The 19,660-nt window shown below is 39.3% G+C and overlaps 1 protein-coding gene across 2 annotated transcripts in view; it reads right to left on the reverse strand.

Annotated features, from left to right (window-relative positions):
• Positions 1-10,069, reverse strand: part of NAALAD2 (N-acetylated alpha-linked acidic dipeptidase 2) — a 56,349-nt gene extending 46,280 nt beyond the window's left edge. For both annotated transcript variants that reach the window (XM_017510387.2, XM_017510386.2), the window contains exons 1-2: positions 9,672-10,069; positions 8,852-8,963 (exon numbers count right to left, since the gene is read on the reverse strand). In XM_017510387.2, coding sequence (XP_017365876.1) covers positions 8,852-8,963; positions 9,672-9,753 — 194 coding nt within the window. In that variant the 5' untranslated portion in view covers positions 9,754-10,069. The remainder of the gene's footprint in view (positions 1-8,851; positions 8,964-9,671) is intronic.
• Between the last annotated feature and the right edge of the window lie 9,591 nt (positions 10,070-19,660).

The raw sequence follows: 19,660 nt of genomic DNA on the forward strand, positions 1-19,660 counted from the left end.
AGGTAAGAGGGATCATTCTATGTCTTGTTAAAATCTATTATCACTTTTATAATCAGGACAGTGCCGTACTGGTTCAATACGGCAGAATATAAAACCCAGAAATAGAATAAGACTCTGTCTCTACAAAAGAGAGAATCTAGAAATAGACTCACACAGATATGCCCAACCAATTTTTAACAATGGTGCAAAAGAAATTAAATGAAAAAAGGATAACATTTTAACAAATGGTGATAGAGCAACTTGACATTCACAAGCAAAAGAATTTACTCAACCTAAACCTTACACCTTATGCACACATTAACTCAAAATGGGTCAGAAACTGTAATGTAAAAGGTAAATTATAAATCTTTGGGGAAAAAAAGACAAAAGTGATCAAAGGCCAGATCAAAGAGTTCTCAGATATGAACCTCAAAACATAATCCAAAAAGAGAAAAACTGATAAACTAAACCTCATCATAATAAGGTTTTAACTTCTGATCTGCTAATAAGGGTGGGTGAATAGAAAAATTACAGATTAGAAAAAAATATTTGTTCACTACATTTCCAAGAAAAGACTTGTATCTAGAATACAGTTGACCCTTGAAACAACATAGGTTTGAACAGCATGGCTCCACTTATATATGATTTTTTTAAATAAATATATTAGAAAAATTTTTTTAATGAATATGTTAGAAAAAAATTCACTTATATATATTTATTATGAATATATTACAAAATGTTTTGAAGATTTACAACTTTTTGGAAAAAAAAAAAAAAAAAAACTCATCAATGAACCACATAGCCTAAAATATTTTTTTTTAAAAATAAGAGGTTTATCATGAATGCATCAAGTACATGTAAATAGTATCTATTTTATCACTTACTACTTTTATCACCGTTCTATTATGAAAAGTTAAAATGTATCAAAACTTATGCATGCACTGCCGGGCGCGGTGGCTCACACCTGTAATCCCAGCACTTTGGGAGGCCAAGGCGGGTGGATCACGAGGTCAAGAGATCGAGACCATCCTGGTCAACATGGTGAAACCCCGTCTCTACTAAAACTACAGAAAATTAGCTGGGCATGGTGGCATGTGCCTGTAATCCCAGCTACTCAGGAGGCTGAGGCAGGAGAATTGCCTGAACCTAGGAGGCGGAGGTTGCGGTGAGCCGAGATCGCGCCATTGCACTCCAGCCTGGGTAACAAGAGGGAAACTCCGTCTCAAAAAAAAAAAAAAAAAAAAACTTATGCATGCACTTACAGACCACATGGTGCCCTTTGCAGTCTAGAGAAATGTAAACAAACATAAAGATACATTATAAAATCATAATTATGTGAAATTAACTACAGTACATTGTGTACTACAGTAATACATTTGTAGTCACAGCTTATTGCTCTTGCAGTGAGCTCATGTTGTAAGCATCTGCTTAAACCACTGTGTGATGCTAATCATCTCCCTAATCATCTCTACATGAACAGTTTGTCCCTCCAGTAAACTGCTTACGGCAGTAAAGAAAAATGATCTCTCATGGATCTCATGTAGTTCTCACCATGTTTAGTATAATACTATAAACCTTGAATAACACTATGGGATCTATTCAAAGTACCACTAATGATACATTGTAAGAAAAAGATGAATTGCTTGGTATACCATAGAGGGAGGTCTGCAGCTGTGATTGCCCTCCATTTTCAGGATAAACAAATCCAGCATAAGGAATATTGTTAAAAAAAAGAAGAAGAAAAAATTTGTGAAGCTGTCACTGCAGCTATGCCAGCAAAAGTCAAAACCTTGTACTTTTGAAAATTACCTTTTTCTCTTGGATTAAAAATGTAACTTTTATGTGGGTGTAGGATTGCTGTAAGAAAGGCAGACCTATAGACTCTAATTAATATGATTTCAGAAAAAGCAAAGCCATTCTATGACAACTTAAAGCAAAAGGAAGGTAAAAGTAGAGAATAGTAGGCCTGCAAAAGATGGTTTGATAAATTTAGGAAGAGGCTTCTCTTTAAAAGTGTCAAGGTAACAGGAGGAGCACCTTCTGCTCACCAAGAGGCAGTAGACAAGTTCTGCAAATGACATTAAGAAAAGTACTGAGTTCTACCAGACATACAAAGAGGAGCTGGTACCACTCCTTCTGACACTATTCCAAACAATCCGAAAAGAGGGAATCCTTCCCAAATCATTTTATGACACGAACATCATCCTGATACCAAAACCCGGCAGAGACTCCACAAAAAAAAGAAAACTTCAGGCCAATATCTATGATGAACATAGACGCAAAAATCTTCAATAAAATACTGGCAAACCGATCACAACAGCATAAAATCATAACATCAAAAAGCTTATCCATTATGATCAAGTAGGCTTTATTCCAGGGATGCAAGGTATGGTTCAACATAGGCAAATCTATAAACGTAATCCACCACATAAACAGAATCAAAGACAAAAACAACATGATTATCTGAATAGACGCAGAGAAGGCCTTTGACAAAATTCAACAGCCCTTTATGCTAAAAACTCTCAAAAAGCTACGTCTCGACGGAACTTATCTCAAAATAATAAAAGCTGTTTATGACAAACCCTCAGCCAGTATCATACTGAATGGGCAAAAACTAGAAGCATTCCTTTTGAAATCTGGCACTAGACAAGGATGCCCTCTCTCACCACTCCTATTCAATATAATATTGGAAGTTGTATCCAGAGCAATCAGGCAAGAAAAAGAAGAGTATTCAGTTACGACAGGAGGAAGTCAAACCTTCTCTATTTGCAGACGACATGATTATATATTTAGAAGACCCCATCCTCTTAGCCCAAAAGCTCCCGAAACTGATAAGCAACTTCAGCAAAGTCTCAGGATGTGAAATCAATGTGCAGAAATCACAAGCATTCCTATACACCAATAGCAGACTTATAGAGAGCCAAATCAAGAAAGAACTGCCATTCACAATTGCCACAAAGAGAATAAAATACCTGGGAATACAACTAACAAAGGATTGAGGGAATGTGTTCTCTTTCAGGGTCCACAGGGGGGCACACCTTTAAGGGCAAGAACTTCCCAGTGCCATACCCCTCTCCCATCTCTCTCCTGGCTGGCTCACCAGCCGGGAGAGGGGTATACCAGAAAAAGGGGTACAGACAGGAAAGGGGTACAGCTGGAGAAAAAGATTTCAAAATCTTAAAACCAGCCCCATTCTGCCTGTCTCTTTGAGAACACCTGAAGCGGCTGCAGCCAGGCAGGGCTGTGGGGAACCGGAGCAGCTGCACCGCCCTGCCCGTCTTAAGTGGTGTGGACCAGCCAGAATTAAAAATGCAGTCAGTTTTTTGTTGTTGTTGTTGTTGTTTTTTACCTCTAAGCTCTCTCTCTGCTTTCCCTCTTCTTCTCTAACCTTCGGATATTGTCTCTGGGACCAAAAGCTGCGGGAGCCTGTGGTGCCGACGAGCACTGCCCCCAGGGCCTTTGGCTCCTTGCTGGCTGGGAACAGCTCAGCCCCTGAACAGGAACTGGGACCTCCCACAGCTCAGCCAGGCTGGAGGAAACAGTGGGCAGAGGCGAGGCACAGCCTGAGCCTGCAGGGGACTGCGGAGCCTGGCGGCCTGGCGCATAGTTCTGGTAGGCCTCTTTGGCCTTTCTCAGTCCCAGGCAGCAGTGTAAATAAGGCTTCCCCAGGGCGTTCGCCTGTTGGCTGCAGGTCCCCATGTGTGCAGCAGCTTGGGGGACGGCCCAGGTGCTCACGTGGTTCTGGCGGGGTCAACATGGCAACCCGAAAGCCATGGGGGCGGGGAAACTCACAGCAGGCCCAGAAGCCGCTACAAGGCAGCTTTTAAACTGAAGCAGCAAGCGGTTTTTTTCCTCTTCCGGTGGGTGTGGGTGGGGGAAAGGAAGTGGCTGCTGGCCGTCAGCCCCGCCCAGCTTCTGGGCAAGTCACGCCTCCTCAGGGTGCAGCATTCTCATCCAAAACAGGGCTTAAGAAAGCTTTCTGCCTTCCCTTACTGCCAGTGGCTTGTTTGAGCAGTTGGTTAAGGTTGTTGGTTCAAATCCGTGGTGGAGCCAGTCTTTAAAACTGGTGGAAACTTTGGGGGAAATTCAGAGGCTGAAGGCTATGAGACTTTGTATTTGATGCATAATTTGTCTTGCTTTGGATTGGCTCTCTGTACAGCAGAACTTTTCCATCTAGAAGAGCATAGTTAAGCTGGTTCCAGGGTCCAAATAGTCAATGGCAGGTCTCACAACCTTAAAAGCATTTTCCTACAATGGAAGATGGGTTAGGGGAGAGACAGCCCAGGTCCTGAGGGTATTCCGGTTAGAATGGCGATCATTAAAACATCTGGAGACAACAGATGCTGGAGAGGATGTGGAGAAATAGGAACACTTTTACACTGTTAGTGGTAGTGTAAATTAGTTCAATCATTGTGGAAGACAGTGTGGTGCTTCCTCAAGGACCTAAAAATATAAATTCAATTTGACCCAGCAATCCCATTCCTGGGTATATATCCAAAGGATTATAAATCGTTCAATTATAAAGACACATGCATTGCGGCACTGTTTACAATAGCAAAGACCTGGAACCAACCCAAATGCCCATAGACAATAGACTGGACATGGAAAATGTGGCAGGTATACACCATGGAATACTATGCAGCCATGAAAAATGATGAGTTCGTGTCCTGTGTAGGGACATGGATGAATCTGGAAATCATTCTCAGCAAACTGACACAAGAACAGTAAAACAAACACCATGTGTTCTTACTCATAGGCAGGTGTTAAACAATGAGAATACATGGACACGGGGTGGGGGAGCATAACACACTGGGGTCTGTCGTGGGGGAATAGGGGAGGGACAGCAGGGGGTAGGGATTGGGGAGGGATAATGAGGGGAGAAATGCCAGATAAAGGTGACAGGGGATGGAGTCAGCAAGCCACATTGCCATGTATGTACCTATGCAACAATCCTGCATGTTCTGCACATGCACCACAGAATCTAAAGTGCAATAAAATATATATTTAAAAAAAAATTATCACAGATTTCTTAGCAGAAAATATAAGCAAGCCAGAAGGCAATAGAGTAACCTCTTTAAAGTACAGAAAAGTGAAAAACTGTACATTTAGAATTCTATATATTCAATACTGAGAAGAAAGTATATCTGCCTGAAAATGTTTTTTAATACAAATTAAAAAGGCGGGGGGATGCTACAAAGGATATTTATGAGTAAAGAAGAGATATAAGCACTGAGATTTAAGGCAGGAAGGGATAGGCGACTTCTACCGTTTTGTGTAAAGGCAGTTGGGTTTATGATCAGCATTGCCCTTATCTATGAAGCTGCTAATACCCAAGCCTTGAAGGAAAAAGATAAACACCAGCTTTAAGTCTTTTGGTTGTGCAACAAGAAGGATTGGACAACAGAAACCCATTTTCTAGATTGGTTCCACCCATACCTTGTTCCTTCAGTCAGGAAATACCTTGCCAGGAATGGACTGCCTTTTAAAGTTCTTTTCATATTGGAAAACGCCTCTGCTACCCAAAAACCCTGAGTTCTGGTGGCGTACTTGCCCCCAAACACATATCTCTAATTTGGCCTCTAGATCAAGGGGTCATAATAGGAATCTTTAAGGCTCATTGCACTCTATGGAAAGGATTGTCAGTACTATGCAAGAGAACCCCGGCAGAACATCATGAAATTCTGAAAGAATTACACCCTTGAAGATGCCATCGTTGTTATAGAAAATGCTGTGAAAGCCATCAAGCCCAACACAATAAATTCCTGCTAGAGAAACCTGTGTGCAGATGTTGTATATTACTTCACCGGATTTATGACAGAGCCAAATAAGGTAACCATGAAAGAGATTGTGAATGTGGCAAAAAAAGGTTGAGGAATAAAGTGTTTCAAGATATTTATCTTGGAAAAAATCAAAAGGTAGCAGACACTAGAGAAATTAACAGAAGATGATTTGACAGAGATGCATACTTCTAAACCAGTACTAGATAATGAGAAAGAAGACACAGAAGAAGCAATGCCAGAAAACAAGTTGATGTGAGACAATCTGGCAGAAGGGTTTCCATTATTCAAAACTGCTTTTCCCTTCTTTTACAATATGGTCTTTCTATGCTACAGACACTAACACTAAAGCAAATGATGGAAGAAGAACTGGTACTGCATAAAAGTATTTTTAGAGAAAAGAAAAAGTAAACAACCGACATGATGTATAAGAGTTAAAAGGGATGTGCCTGCCTTTCCTGCCTCCCCTTCTCCATCTTCTCTGCCTCTGCCAGCCTTGAGACAGCAAGACCAACCCCTCCTCTTCCTTCTTCTCCTCAGCCTACTCACTGTGAAGACCACTAGAATCAAGAGCTTTAAGATAATCTGCATTCACTTAATAAATAGTAAATGTGTAAATATTTCTCTTTCTTATGATTTTCTTAATATCATTGTTTTTTCTAACTTTATTTTAAGAATACAGCAAATAATACATGTTAATTGTCTATGTTTTTGCTAAGGTCACTAGTAGGCTATTAATAGTTAAGTTTGGGGAGAGTCAAAAGTTGTATGTGGATTTTTGATGGCATAGGGTGTCAGCACTCTATGCCCACATTATTCAAGAGTGAACTCTATACAAAGAATTCTAAAAACTCCAGAGGGTGGGACATGGTGGCTCATGCTTGTAATCCTAGTGCTTTGGGAGAGTGAGGTGGGTAGGTTATTTGAGCTTAGGAGTTCAAGCTCAGCCTGGGAAAAATAATGAAACCCTGTCTCTATCAACTCTATCAAAAAAAAAAAAAAAAAATTAGCTGGGTGTGGTGGTGTGTGCCTGTAGTCCCAGCTACTCAGCAGGCTGAGGTGGGAGAATCTCTTGCGCCTAGGACATGGAGGCTGCAGCGAGCTGAGATCGCACCACTGTACTCCAGTCTGGGTGGTGGAGTGAGATTCTGTCTCAACAACAACAGCAAACAAAAAAACTCCACAGGGGGAAAAGAACATATATCTAAATAGAAAATAGGCCAAAGCCGTGAGTAGACTTCTAAAATTATTCCTTTATTTTTAAATTTTATGGATACCTACTACTCGTACACATTTATGGGATATATGTAATATCTTGATACAAGCATACGATAAGTAATAATTAAATCAGAGTAATTAGGATATCTATCACTTCAAACACATCATTTCTTTCAGTTCGGAACATTTCAAATACACTCTAGTTGTTTTGAAATATACAATAAATCATTAACTATAGTTCCTCTATTGTGCTCTGTAATACTAGATCTTATTCTTTCTACCCACTGTATTTTTGTACCCATTGAACCAATCTTTCTGTATCCCCACCCTCCTCACTACCCTTTCAGTTTCTGGTAACCATCATTCTATTCTCTATCTCCATGAGATCAATGTTTTTAGCTCCCACATATGAGTGAGATCTTGCAATATGTGTCTTTCTGTGCCTGGCTTATTTCACTTAACATAATGACAATTCATGTTACTGCAAATGATAGGATTTCTTTCTTTTTTTGAGCTGAGTAATAATCCATCCTGTATATACACCATAGTATTTGTTGATGGATACAAGTTACTTCTATATCTTGGCTATTGTGAATACTGCTGTGATAAACATCAGAGTGCAGACATCTCTTTAAATACTGATTTCCTTATTTTGGTGTAGAAATGCAAAATTGTACAACCACTTTTCAATTATCTTTGGCATTTTCTTAAAAAGTTAAACTTATGCTTATCATCAAACCCAACCATTTCAAAAGAAATAAAGCCACATATCCACAGAGAGATTTGTAAACGTCTGTTCATAGCAGCTTTATTCACAATAGTCAGAAACTATAATCAACCCAAATTTTCACCAACTATACTTGTAGTATATCCATGCAATGGAATTCTACTCAGCAATAAAAATAATGAACTGCTAATACATACAACAATCTAGATGAATCTCAAAATCATTATTCTGAGTAAAAGAAGCTAGATACAAAAGAACATATATTATTCCATTTAGATAGTAATCTAGAAAATGCAAATGAATCAACAGTGACATTAAAATTGATCAGTGACTGCCTAGTGCCAGACATGGAAGATGGTGGGTAATAAAGCACAAAGGGCATGATGGAATGTTTTTGTAGCATGATGGAGGAGGTGGTTAGTTCAGTATAACCTACATCTGTCCCAACTCTCAAATTAAATTATAGGCTTTGTAGGGATGCAGTTTATTTTATGTAAATTACACTTCACTAAAGCTGATTTTTAAAAATAACATTCATTTGAAAGAGTCTGAATACAGAAATAAATGCCATGGTCATTGCTCTTAAGGAGTTTTTATAATCACTCCCTTGATTGCCACTGCTTTTCATGCTTAGAAGCTAGAGGATTTGCAATGATTCTTTTTGGTTTCATTTTGTCTTATTTGTAAGCAATAGATTTATACTTGCAAGATGGGATAAAGGTTTAACTTTTGGCAAAAAGAATGAGAGACTTTGATCACTTTTCCACTAAATCACTTAGTCAACAAGCATCTAACTTTCTTTGGCAGAATATGATATCTAAATAAAATTGCTGATTAAAACCCAGGCACTGATGAACAAAGGATAACCTTCAGTTAGTTCCAAAGTTACATGATGTTGAAACATCTCTCAATAAGCCAGTCAGGTACTTTTTGTGAGATAAAGTTAGGAACGAAAGACCTACTTTTGTAACATTCTAACAGATTTCACCCCAAGAATGGTTTAAAGAGCCATTAAAAAATAAGTTAATGACTAATATGTAATTTCACACAGAGAAGACTGTCCTCATGCATATAACAAGTTATAATACGCTTCTCACTCTACAACATTTTAAACATGATTTTTATGATCAAATACGCCAAATAAACTTACCGAAGAAATGATTTGATATTTTCAGCTTTCATTTCAGATACCAGTTCCCACCGTATACTTTGATGATAGCGCACAGAAGTGGCTGTTTCTTTGAGAGGCTTAATAAACCAGCCTGAGGGGGAAAAAAATACACAAACGTACACACACATACACAAAATCACTTTGACTTTATTAAAACTAGAAGTGAAGCCACCCTTCTCTCCTTACCCCAAAAAAGCCTGTATCTGAGAGATCATGGTGAGCTTTAAAAAATAATGTTCATATTAAATGCAGAACACCTGTAAATTCTGATATGTAATGTAATTTTGAGCTGCTTAAAAGGAGTTTTATTTAAGGGAAATACTTCCATTTTCTCACGTTATGCATCAAGGCATGGCCTTTCTTGTTCCCTGGACATTTAGTCCCTGACACATAGGGAACATTCCACAAATATTTGTTTAAATGAAGAGCAGGGGTTTTTGTTTTTTGTTTTGCTTTTGATGCTGCTCATATCAGTTGAAAGTTTTGACTCACTAATATTGCTTGGAAATAAAATGAGTTTTTTCACCCCTGCAGATAGTGACAGCTGTAGATTGTCTTTTCAGAGGCCCACAACTCAGTGAACATTTAATCAATTTGAATTTCAAGCACAGTTTGTCTATTAGGAAGCCCAAAAATACATTCCATCCGGTTTTGCTAAGATCTCTAGAGTTCATCAGATCTAGCCCAGCCGGCCAGGACTGGTGCACACCCCAATCCCTTCGAGCTCCAGGACTTCTCCCTTCATTTCTGCAGAGGATCACGAGCCCCGGAGTCAGGGGAAGGTGTTTCGTTCACTTACCCACCATAAATCCCACCAGGAAAGATGCCAGCGCAGCAGCCAAGCACATCCAAAGGTACAGACGGCCCCGGGACTTCGCCATGGCTTCCTGAGGACTGAGCCTGGGGCGCCAGCTGTCTTCGCGAGCCTCGGGGCTGTAGAGCGATAGAGAGCGCGCAGGCAGGAGGCGGTGAGAGCCGGGTGGCCCCAGCTGCCCTTGGCAAAGCCGCGCCTCCGCCCTCCCCGCCAGGCCCCTGAAGAAGGAAACCAGGCAGCGCCGAGCTGTGGTCCCCAGGGGCCCTGTGGTCCCCTGGAGGGGAGAGAGGAAGCCCTGCAGATGGGGGAGGGATTCTTCCTTTTGTCAGGCAACTTCCATTCTGTGGATCCTGCAGTAACCCGAAAAATCTCCCTCATCATTTCCTAAAAAACTGGGCTACTGTCTCTTTGCCAAGTCCATCCCCCGAAATGCCCAAGTTCGGCTCAGAAGTGAATTTCAAGATTGCTTTTCCTGCCCTATTGGCTATTATTCTTCCAGATTCTCTGCTGTAATTTCCCACTCGTCAAACTCGGGAAGAATTTCTGGTCCTGGGTGCTCCGCTGTTAAAACTGTTAACACCACTAATACCTCAGATATATGTCAGCATCCAAATGGATGGGATTGCGTTCTTTTGTTCCCCTTTATTTAAACAAAACTCCGTATTTCTGTAATTCTGTTTCCACTCATTTAACTGAGGTTTTTACCTACCTCACCAGAATGCTATAGGTTTCCATTAGTCCAATTAACCATTGAAAGGACCTTGCACAGCCAGTAGTTACTGAGAGTAGTTTTCTTAATGTTTGGGAGACACCAGTCTCCCATAATACGGTGCTTTGCCATGGTAAACCGAGGAAGCCAGAAGGTCTCTGACCATACCCCTCTCTTGCAACTCCTCCCTCTCAATCTTTTTTCTCTCCCAAAGCACAGGCTAAAGCTGTTCTCTAAAGCTCCCTTATCTGCCGAAAGTCCAGAACTACTAAAGTAAAACAAACAAAGGAAAGTTTCTTTTCCGAGTTTTCATTAACTGAACTCATATCTTAGGAAGAAGGAATATAGTCTGTCCATGCAACCATCAGACTTCTGTCACAAACCACTGTCTGCTCTATAGGGCCAACGGACTTTGTCCCAGGCGGTGATACATTCTTCAAGCCCATCGAATTCATTTACTATCCTCCTAAAATTCCACACACATTCCCATTTTCTTTTCCTCTAAAAAGCTGGGTATATTAAATCATCTGTACCTCATTGGGTTATTGGGTAATTATTCTACTGTGATTTTCTCGTGCTATGTTGTTAAATAAATTTGTAAACCTTTCCACCTATTAGTCTGCCTTTTGTGACTTGATTTTCCAGCAAAACTTCAGAGAGTGAAGGGAAAGCTTTCCATTGACCCCTATATTAATAATGGCCCCTGTATTCCCTTATCCTCATGATGTTACATTTATGAAGCATTTCTCTTTAAAGATGGGTTTGCAAAATAGTGGCCATTGTAAATAGAATGCCTGCATCCAACTATCTCACCTCAGAGAAAAATTTTAGCAATTTATGATTGGCTTCACCTATCTAACCAAAAGTAGTTTTTTTCTGCCAAAGCAAAACTGCTGAGTTGACTTCAAAGAGGGTACTATATCTAGGGATATATCCTAAACTTCACAGCATTGTCTGCAGAATTATGTATTACCTGATTATGTGATTACCCTGATGGTCTTAGGTAATGCACCTTTGCTTCTAACAAGTGACTAGAAGAGTCAAATTTATTTTTGGGGGACAAAATTGTTTTTTAGGTCCTTGTATTTCAATGGCTACAAATTGAACATAATTGTTGGTAGCTATGCCTAATGACTTTTTCCTTGAAACATTTGTAGCACACTCAATACTTAAAGAGGTTTGAAAACGTTTGTAGCACACTCGATACTTAACTTTGAAACACACCTCTTTAATGAACTATTGATTTTTAAATGTTTGCATGTCATTTAAGTCCCAACTAACTTCAGCTTTTTCAGCTACTAGCCTGATAGACATTCCTTGACACATCCAGTGTTTTCTATTTTAGAGAGAAACATCTTGCCAAAAACATTTTCATAACAAAGTTTGTTCCTCCTTATACGCATACACACAGAATCATAAATAGGGAATTAGAATGAAATTATTAAAAAGGTTCAATATCCAGTGAAGTACCTAAACCCCTCAAATATGGCTTGAGAAACATTTTCCAAGAGCACTCGGAATTATTTTTATGTGTTGCATTATGAAATAATACTGGGATTTTAATAACTCTCCAGTGATTAACAGGTGACACACGAAGGTCTCAAACAACCAAATGCTACTTTTCTACATATAAATATTTCAGGGATTGATTGTGTAGTTTCTTAATTTTTAGACTCTTGGCTTTTTCTATTTGCTACCCATGGGACCATTTGCCATTGGCTACATATCCCTCAAGAGACAAATGAGATTTATCTCCAGAAAAAGGTTTATTGAAGAAAGAGTAGGTAGAAACTATGAATAAAATTGCTAAGATATTTGTGAAATTTGTTTTTTCCGACTCATCTTGTATTTTTTATAGTTAATTGAAGTTTGACTAATAGAAAAAATCAATCGTTATTTAACACAGTTTGCCAGCTTGAGTAATCTTCCTAAATTAAAATTATTCATTCAACCAACATTTATTGAGAGGCCATAACATGCCACACATTATGCAAAATTCTGAGAATATGATCCTTGTTTTTATGAATCTTATAATTCAATGAGAAGGCAAATATTGAATACAAAATTAAATGTAAAGAGCTCCAAGAATGAAAAATGTTACCTCAAATAAGACTGTTGTCTCCGCAGGCGGCATCTGCAATCTTGACAAGCCATTGTAAAAAGCCAGTTAGCTGGCTCATCAAGCCTTTGGCCTTTTGTCAATACAGACACTGCAAACATTCAAAATTCTATGTTAATTAAGTTTGTAACAGAAGGCTGCTATCAAAAGTAATTTCTAATTATTACCATCTTGGCAGATACTTGTACTTTGCGAATCACACTTAGCAGAGCAACACTGTCGATGTAGGGCAATCCTTTTCAAATTCTCCATCAAAGCTAATGGTATAAAAACTTTTAGTATTGAAAACCAGTCTCTCAATGAAACCATTTGACACATTTGACCTGCTCATGATTCAGTCAGCCTCTAACAGGACAAAACTCACCACCTCCTCCATTCACAATAAATTGCTCTTATCTAAGCATTTTTTCCTCCTCCATCATAGCAGAGGCAATTTTGTAACTCCGAAGTTCAAGTCCTATTAAATGGGCTATGGTAAGGTTTGAAAACAAAGTGTGATATATGTACTAATAAAGCAGTATATATAAATTTCCCTTGTAAAATTAAGCTTTAATTATTAAGCTTTAGTAAAAAAGAATAATGTTTAGCTTGACAATAAAGTGGCAAAATATATATCAAACTCACAGTCTCTCCAGGTGCCGTGTCACAAGATTTCATGTTTTGCTTAAAAATGTTGCCTTATCCTGTATGTGAGAGGCTCAGTGTACAGATATAGACATTAGTGACGTCACAAGGTGGCATTACTAGGGAATAGGCCTACATGATGTGGTCATCCAGAAAACAGTGTTCACTTTCCAAAAATGTGAAGAGTTGATGTTATGATATTTATGATTCAGCACAAGAAATATATTCCAGTTGGGCATTTGTTTCTTTTTTGTTTCATAGGACGGGGTCTCACTATGCTGCCTTGGCTGGTCTCGAACTCCTGGGCTCAAGCAGTCTTCCAAGCTTGGCCTCCCAAAGAGCTGAGATTATAGGTGTGAGCCACTGTGCCCAGCCTAGTTAAGTATTTTTAAGATTCTGGGCCACAAATTTGTAAAAAATTAATTTCAAATATAAAATAAGATGTTAGAAAGTTAGTACATTAAACAATATACCAGAACTTATATAACAGAGGAGAGGTGAGACCAAGGAAGAAGTCTAGATAGTGAGAAAACGTAAAAGACTAATGAAAGTGAGAAGCAATTTTAAAAGAAAAGCAGAAATCATGATTGGATGATTTCCTTCTGATGTCATAATTACTCTACTCAACAATAAATGTAGAAATTAGTAAAGACCTACCAGGTTCAAGTGTAAAATAGACCATCCATACCATCTCATCAACACAGGATATGCCTTCTATCATGCTAACATTCTAGTTGGAGCCTTGACACTGGTAAGTTGTATAACTTGACCTTTAAACCAGATTTTCCAAGTCAACATTGCTCCTCCCTTATCATTAACATGTACCTTCAAGCTATTTTCCATGATACCTTTAACTAATAGTACGTTGATTAGGGTACCTCTGGTGCTATTTCTTCACAAACTCATCCTATAGCCTCATCTACAGCCGCCGTCCCTGTATGCCTTGAGTGCCATTTTATTGTGAATAAATCCCTTTAGATTTTGAATCCTCTCTCCAACATACCTTTTTTCTACTTGCTCTTGTCTGATACCTATTTTCACTTGATACACTTTTTTTCTGAAAACCAGTTAAATGGACGTTTTCTTTTCTTGCCTCTCCATTGACTCATGGGATCAGAGAGGAAGGACAGATCTTTGCTTTGCCGCCATTATTCCCTGTGCATTCTCTTCTGAAGTCACGTCCATCTGATTATACAATTTGCTTCATTTTTAATCTTGGTCCTCACCAAGATATTCTCCTACTTTCACCTGTGGTTTTAATGGCTACATTGTAGAATTCTTTGGCACTTCAATCCATTTCTTTCACACCTCACATCGAACTATTTAGTATGTTCTATTGGCTCTGCAATAAAAATGCATCTTGAATCTAGCTCCTTACCATCTGCACCAGCACTATTCAAATCTTAGCTACAATAATCTCTCACCTAAAGCCTTTTAACTGGTTTCTCTTTCTCCACCTTTGCAGACCATCTTTGACTCAATAGAAATTTCCTCCTAAGGCAACATTCAGATCATGTTATAACTTAAAATTTTCCAAAGCCTTGTCTTTAATGCTAAAAATAAAATTTACTAGAACAAAGGTCTTAGAGGAAAAAGAAGAAAATAAACCAAAACCAACCCCAATCTCCCCCAAATTTAGACTTACTAGAGTGGCTACCAAAAACCTACATGACCTAGCTTTTGAGTCTCACCTCCCCTCAAAGGAAAACTCCACCAAGGAAATACATGCAAACCAAATACCTGGAGACCAGGCAACCATGAAATCAACAAAGATCACCATCATCATAAAGAAACAGACAAACCCAAAGGGAGGGCTTGTGGCACTATGCCCTCTAGTGATAAATGTAACAAATTCATATGTCTATAGATTAAGGAGCTTTGTTATATGGCATATGGCTAAGAAAGCCCTAGCCTTCTTTAATACTTTCCAAATATCCCTAACAAGGGAAAACATCAAGAGGGCGTGTCTAAGAGTTTTACAGGTGGAGGCAACTATGGAGAAACTAAAATTATTTCACATTTTTATTGTGGTGAGTTGAGATTCATTCATTATTTTAAAAGACAATTATTTTTATTAACTGATTACTTTTCTTGACCAGCTAACCTGACCAAGGACAGTCTAATTCATACCAAGACAAATATCTGCAAGCCACATCCATCACCTCATATTGCCGTTATTTGGGACTCAGCGCTTATTTACTGCTAAGTCTCAGATCACTCTGAGAAAGATGGCCACACATTTGCCAGCCCTGCTCACTACTGTCCTACCTTCCATGCAAAATGCTCTTTTTGTTCCTTAGGCTCAGAAAAGGGAGGTTATTAGTGAATGAGTGAAAGGTGTTTTATAGATGATCTAGTGATGCAGTTATGGCACACTTTGGTTTGTACAGATTGATATGGTTTGTCTGTGTCCCCACTCTAATCTCAACTTGAATTGTGTCTCCCAGAATTTCCACATGTTGTAGGAGGACCTAGAGGGAAGTAACTGAATCATGGCAGCCAGTCTTGCCCATGTAATTCTCATGATAGTAAGTCTCAGAAGATCTGATGGGTTTATCAGGGGTTTCTGCTTTTGCTTCTTCCTCATTTTCTCTTGCAAGTGCCATATAAGAAGTGCCTTCTACAGCCTGCCATGATTCTGAGGCCTCTTTAGCCATGTGGAATTGTAAGTCCAATTAAAACTCTTTTTCTTTCCTGTCTTAGGTTTGTCTTTACTGGCAGCATGAAAACGGACTGATACAGTAAATTGGTACCAGTAGAGTGGGGTGCTGCTGAAAAGAAACCCAAAAATGTGGAAACAACTCTGGAACTGGGTTTGGAATGGTTTGGGGGGGCTCAGAAGAAGACAGGAAAATGTGGGAAAGTTTGGAACTTCCTAGAGACTTGTTGAATGGCTTTGCCCAAAATGCTGATAGAGATATGAACAATAAAATCCAGGCTGAGGTGGTCTCAGATGGAGACGAGAAACTTGTCGGGAACTGGAGCAAAGGTGACTCTTGCTATATTTTAGCAAAGAGATTGATGTCATTTTTCCCCTGCCCTAGACATTTGTGGAACTTTAAACTTGAGAGAGATGATTTAGGATATCGGGTGGAAGAAATTTCTAGGCAGCAATGCATTCAAGTGGTGACTTAGGTGTTGTTAAAGGCGTTCAGTTTTAAAAGGGAAGCAGAGCCTAAAAGCTTGGAAAATTTGCAGGCTGACTATGCAATAGAAAAGAAAAACCCATTTTCTGGAAATAAATTCAAGCCGGCTGTAGAAATTTGCATAGGTAGCAAGAAGCCTAATGTTAATCCCCAAGACCATGGGGAAAATGTCCCCAGGCCATGTCAGAGACCTTCACTGCAGCCCCTTCCATCACTGGCTGGGAGGCGCAGGAGGATAAAGTGGTTTTGTCAACTGATCTCAGGGTCCCTGTGCTGTGTGCAGCCTAGGGACTTGGTGTCCTGTGTCCCAGCCACTCCAGCCATGGCTGAAAAGGGCCAATATAGAGCTTGGGCTATGATTACAGAAGGTGGAAGTCTCAAGCCTTGGCAGCTTCCACATGGTGTTGAGCTTGCAGGTGCCCAGAAATCAAGAATTGAGATTTGGAATGATATTGTTTGGCTGTGTCCCCACCCCAATCTCGACTAGAATTGTATCTCCCAGAATCCCCATGTGTTGTGGAAGAGACCCAGGGGGAGGTAATTGAATCATGGGGGCTGGTCTTTCCTGGGCTATTCTCATGATAGTGCATAAGTCTCACGAGATCTTATGGGTTTATCAGGGGTTTCCGCTTTTGCTTATTCCTCATTTTCTCTTGCTGCCATCATGTAAGAATTGCCTTTTGCCTCCCGCCATGATTCTGAGGCCTCCCCGGCCACATGAAAGTGTAAAGCCAATCAAACCCCTTTTTCTTCTCAGTCTCGGGTATGTCTTTATTGGCAGCATGAAAATGGACTAATACAAAGGCAAAAAGATTAAAAGAGTCAGAGAGTAAGAGAATCATGGTGGGGCCCAAGAAAATGTAAAATAGCTGGTTCAGTGAATGGTCTCTGGCCTTCACAAAGACCAAACCTTACCTGGCTACCTATCCCAAGTCCCAAAACACACACGAGTTATCTGTCCACAACAAAACTAACTCTCTAACCAATGCAAATTGCCATTTTATTTCTCCTTAAAACCTCATTTCATTAAAAAAGCCTGGAATCTGGAAAACATTATGCTAGGTGAAATAAGCCAGACACAGAAAGGAAAATACTGCTTGAGCTTACTTTTACATGGAATGTAAAACAAATTGAACACATAGAAACAGAGGGAAAAAGGCCAGGAGCGGTGGCTCATGCCTGTAATCCCAGCACTTTGGGAGGCTGAGGTGGGCGGGTAAGGTCAGGATTTTGAGACCCGCCTGACCAATATGACGAAGGGGAAGCTGAGACAGGAGAATGGCTTGAACCCGGGAGGCAGAGTTTGCAGTGAGCTGAGATCATGCCATTGCACTCCAGCCTGGGCAACAAGAGTGAAACTCCGTCTCAAAAAAAAGAAAGAAAGAAAAGAAGCAGAGAGAAGAATGATGGTTTTCAGGAGCAGGAAGGAGAAGGAAATGGAAAGTAGTAGGTCGAGGGTAGAAAATTGCAGTTTTATAGGATAAATTAGTCTAGAGATCTAATATACAGCATAAGAACTGCAGCTATTAATATTGTATTGCATATAAAAATTTCTTGAGGGTAGATTTTAGGTGCTCTCACCACCACCACCCATCCCTGCACACACACACACACACACACACACACACACATACACACACACTTGAGTAATTACAGCAAGTCATAGATAGTTTAATTTGCTGGACTGTTGTGGCCATTTCATTATGTATACATACATCAAAACACCACGTTGCACACCTTAAATATATACAGTAAACATTTTATTGGACTACTTCATAGAATTCTTTTTTACTGCCATATTGAGAAATAGGATAAAATCCCCTCAAGCTAAATATATAAAGCAGAGTTTTAGATATTTAGTGTAATAATCAGAGGACAATTATAGTCAAATGAAAACACTGTTACAAATTTGTCTTTAAAAATATTTAAAAAGTATTTAATTTTAGGCAACAGTAAAGGATACAGAGACCCTAGGACTATTATTTTGTCATACTTGTTGTCATCTTTGGCATGGTGAGCAGGCATACTACAAAACTGATATTGCAACATCAAAATGTGCATTTTGTGTATTGCTTAGAGAAGAAAGAGTTTGTCTTTACAATTAATTAGCCAGAGGAGATCCCCACCCACCTCAGCAAAATACCGTGAGAGAGATTGTACCCTATTAGACAATCAGCTTTCCTGCATTTTATACTTTCATCCCATTTGATTAGTTTTGGTGAAGCCAAATCTAAGACTCATCTATGAGTACAGAATTTAGAGGAAGGTGATTCTTGTTTACCTCTCATGTTAAAAAATGCTTAGATACTTGATCTCTAAGCATTGAGAAGTGGCATTTCACTTAAGTGAAATAATGTTTTGCCTATCATTAAAATAACTCCATTGTGAGCGGTATTGCATGGAATCTATACCATTTTTGGCCTGTTCTTTGGTGTCTGTTAGCTTCTATTTTGCAAGAAATATACATTACTCTAACTTGAACAGAAAAGAAAGAGTAGCTCATAGAATCTTTGGCAAGATTAGCGAATCATTTTCTTACAGTGGACAGCGGGATTAAGGTGGCCAGTCAACCATAACGATGGCAAAAAGGATGACAGAGGAACAATCTAGTGAGGTAAGTGTGTCTGCAGCAGCAGGACACTGGATGGCACTCCTTGTTCTATAGATGACCACCCTGATCACCACCACCACAGAAACACTGAGATCATGGGCCTGTGCTCCAGCACCAGGGACAGAGAAAACAGATGTCTAGACTTTATAGATTCTCTGAGACCATGAAGAATCACACAGCAGAACATTCCGCAAACATAGAAAGGGTGTTCAAATGCTGTATAGCCAAAAATACACCAGCAAACAATTTTATAGTCTCTTTTTCCTTGCCCACCCAATATCTATAAAGGTTGTTCTTCCAATAAACTTTCAAAAAACACATCCCCAGTGACATTTTTGTAATTTTCACATTTACCAAGGATTACACTCACCGCTTCTCTAAATAGATGGGAAAAAATGCATTTGAGTATTATTTAGAGAAGCAGTTCTCAAAGTGAGGTCCCCAGATGTCAGCGTCAATATTACCTAGCAACTTGTTAGAATTTCAGTTTCAGGACAATTTTGGAGCTATTGAATCAGAAACTTTTCTTCAGAAATCAAGGTAACTATTACTTTTAGAGTTGCTTTAATACAATGGGAAAAACTGACCCAAAGTCTTGTGGTTATTCCATCCAGTTGCAAATCTACCCTTCTAGTTGGTGCTCATTCTTCTTATAGTTCTGTCATGATTCCATCTCAGTTGTCTCATCCTGTGGACAAAACTAAACAGCTAACTACTACTTTCACACCCCGTTTACATCTATATGCAATAGGAGGCTGGGTGCAG

This window comes from Cebus imitator, unplaced genomic scaffold (genome assembly GCF_001604975.1).
Source record: "Cebus imitator isolate Cc_AM_T3 unplaced genomic scaffold, Cebus_imitator-1.0 Scaffold438, whole genome shotgun sequence".
Lineage (NCBI taxonomy): Eukaryota > Metazoa > Chordata > Mammalia > Primates > Cebidae > Cebus > Cebus imitator.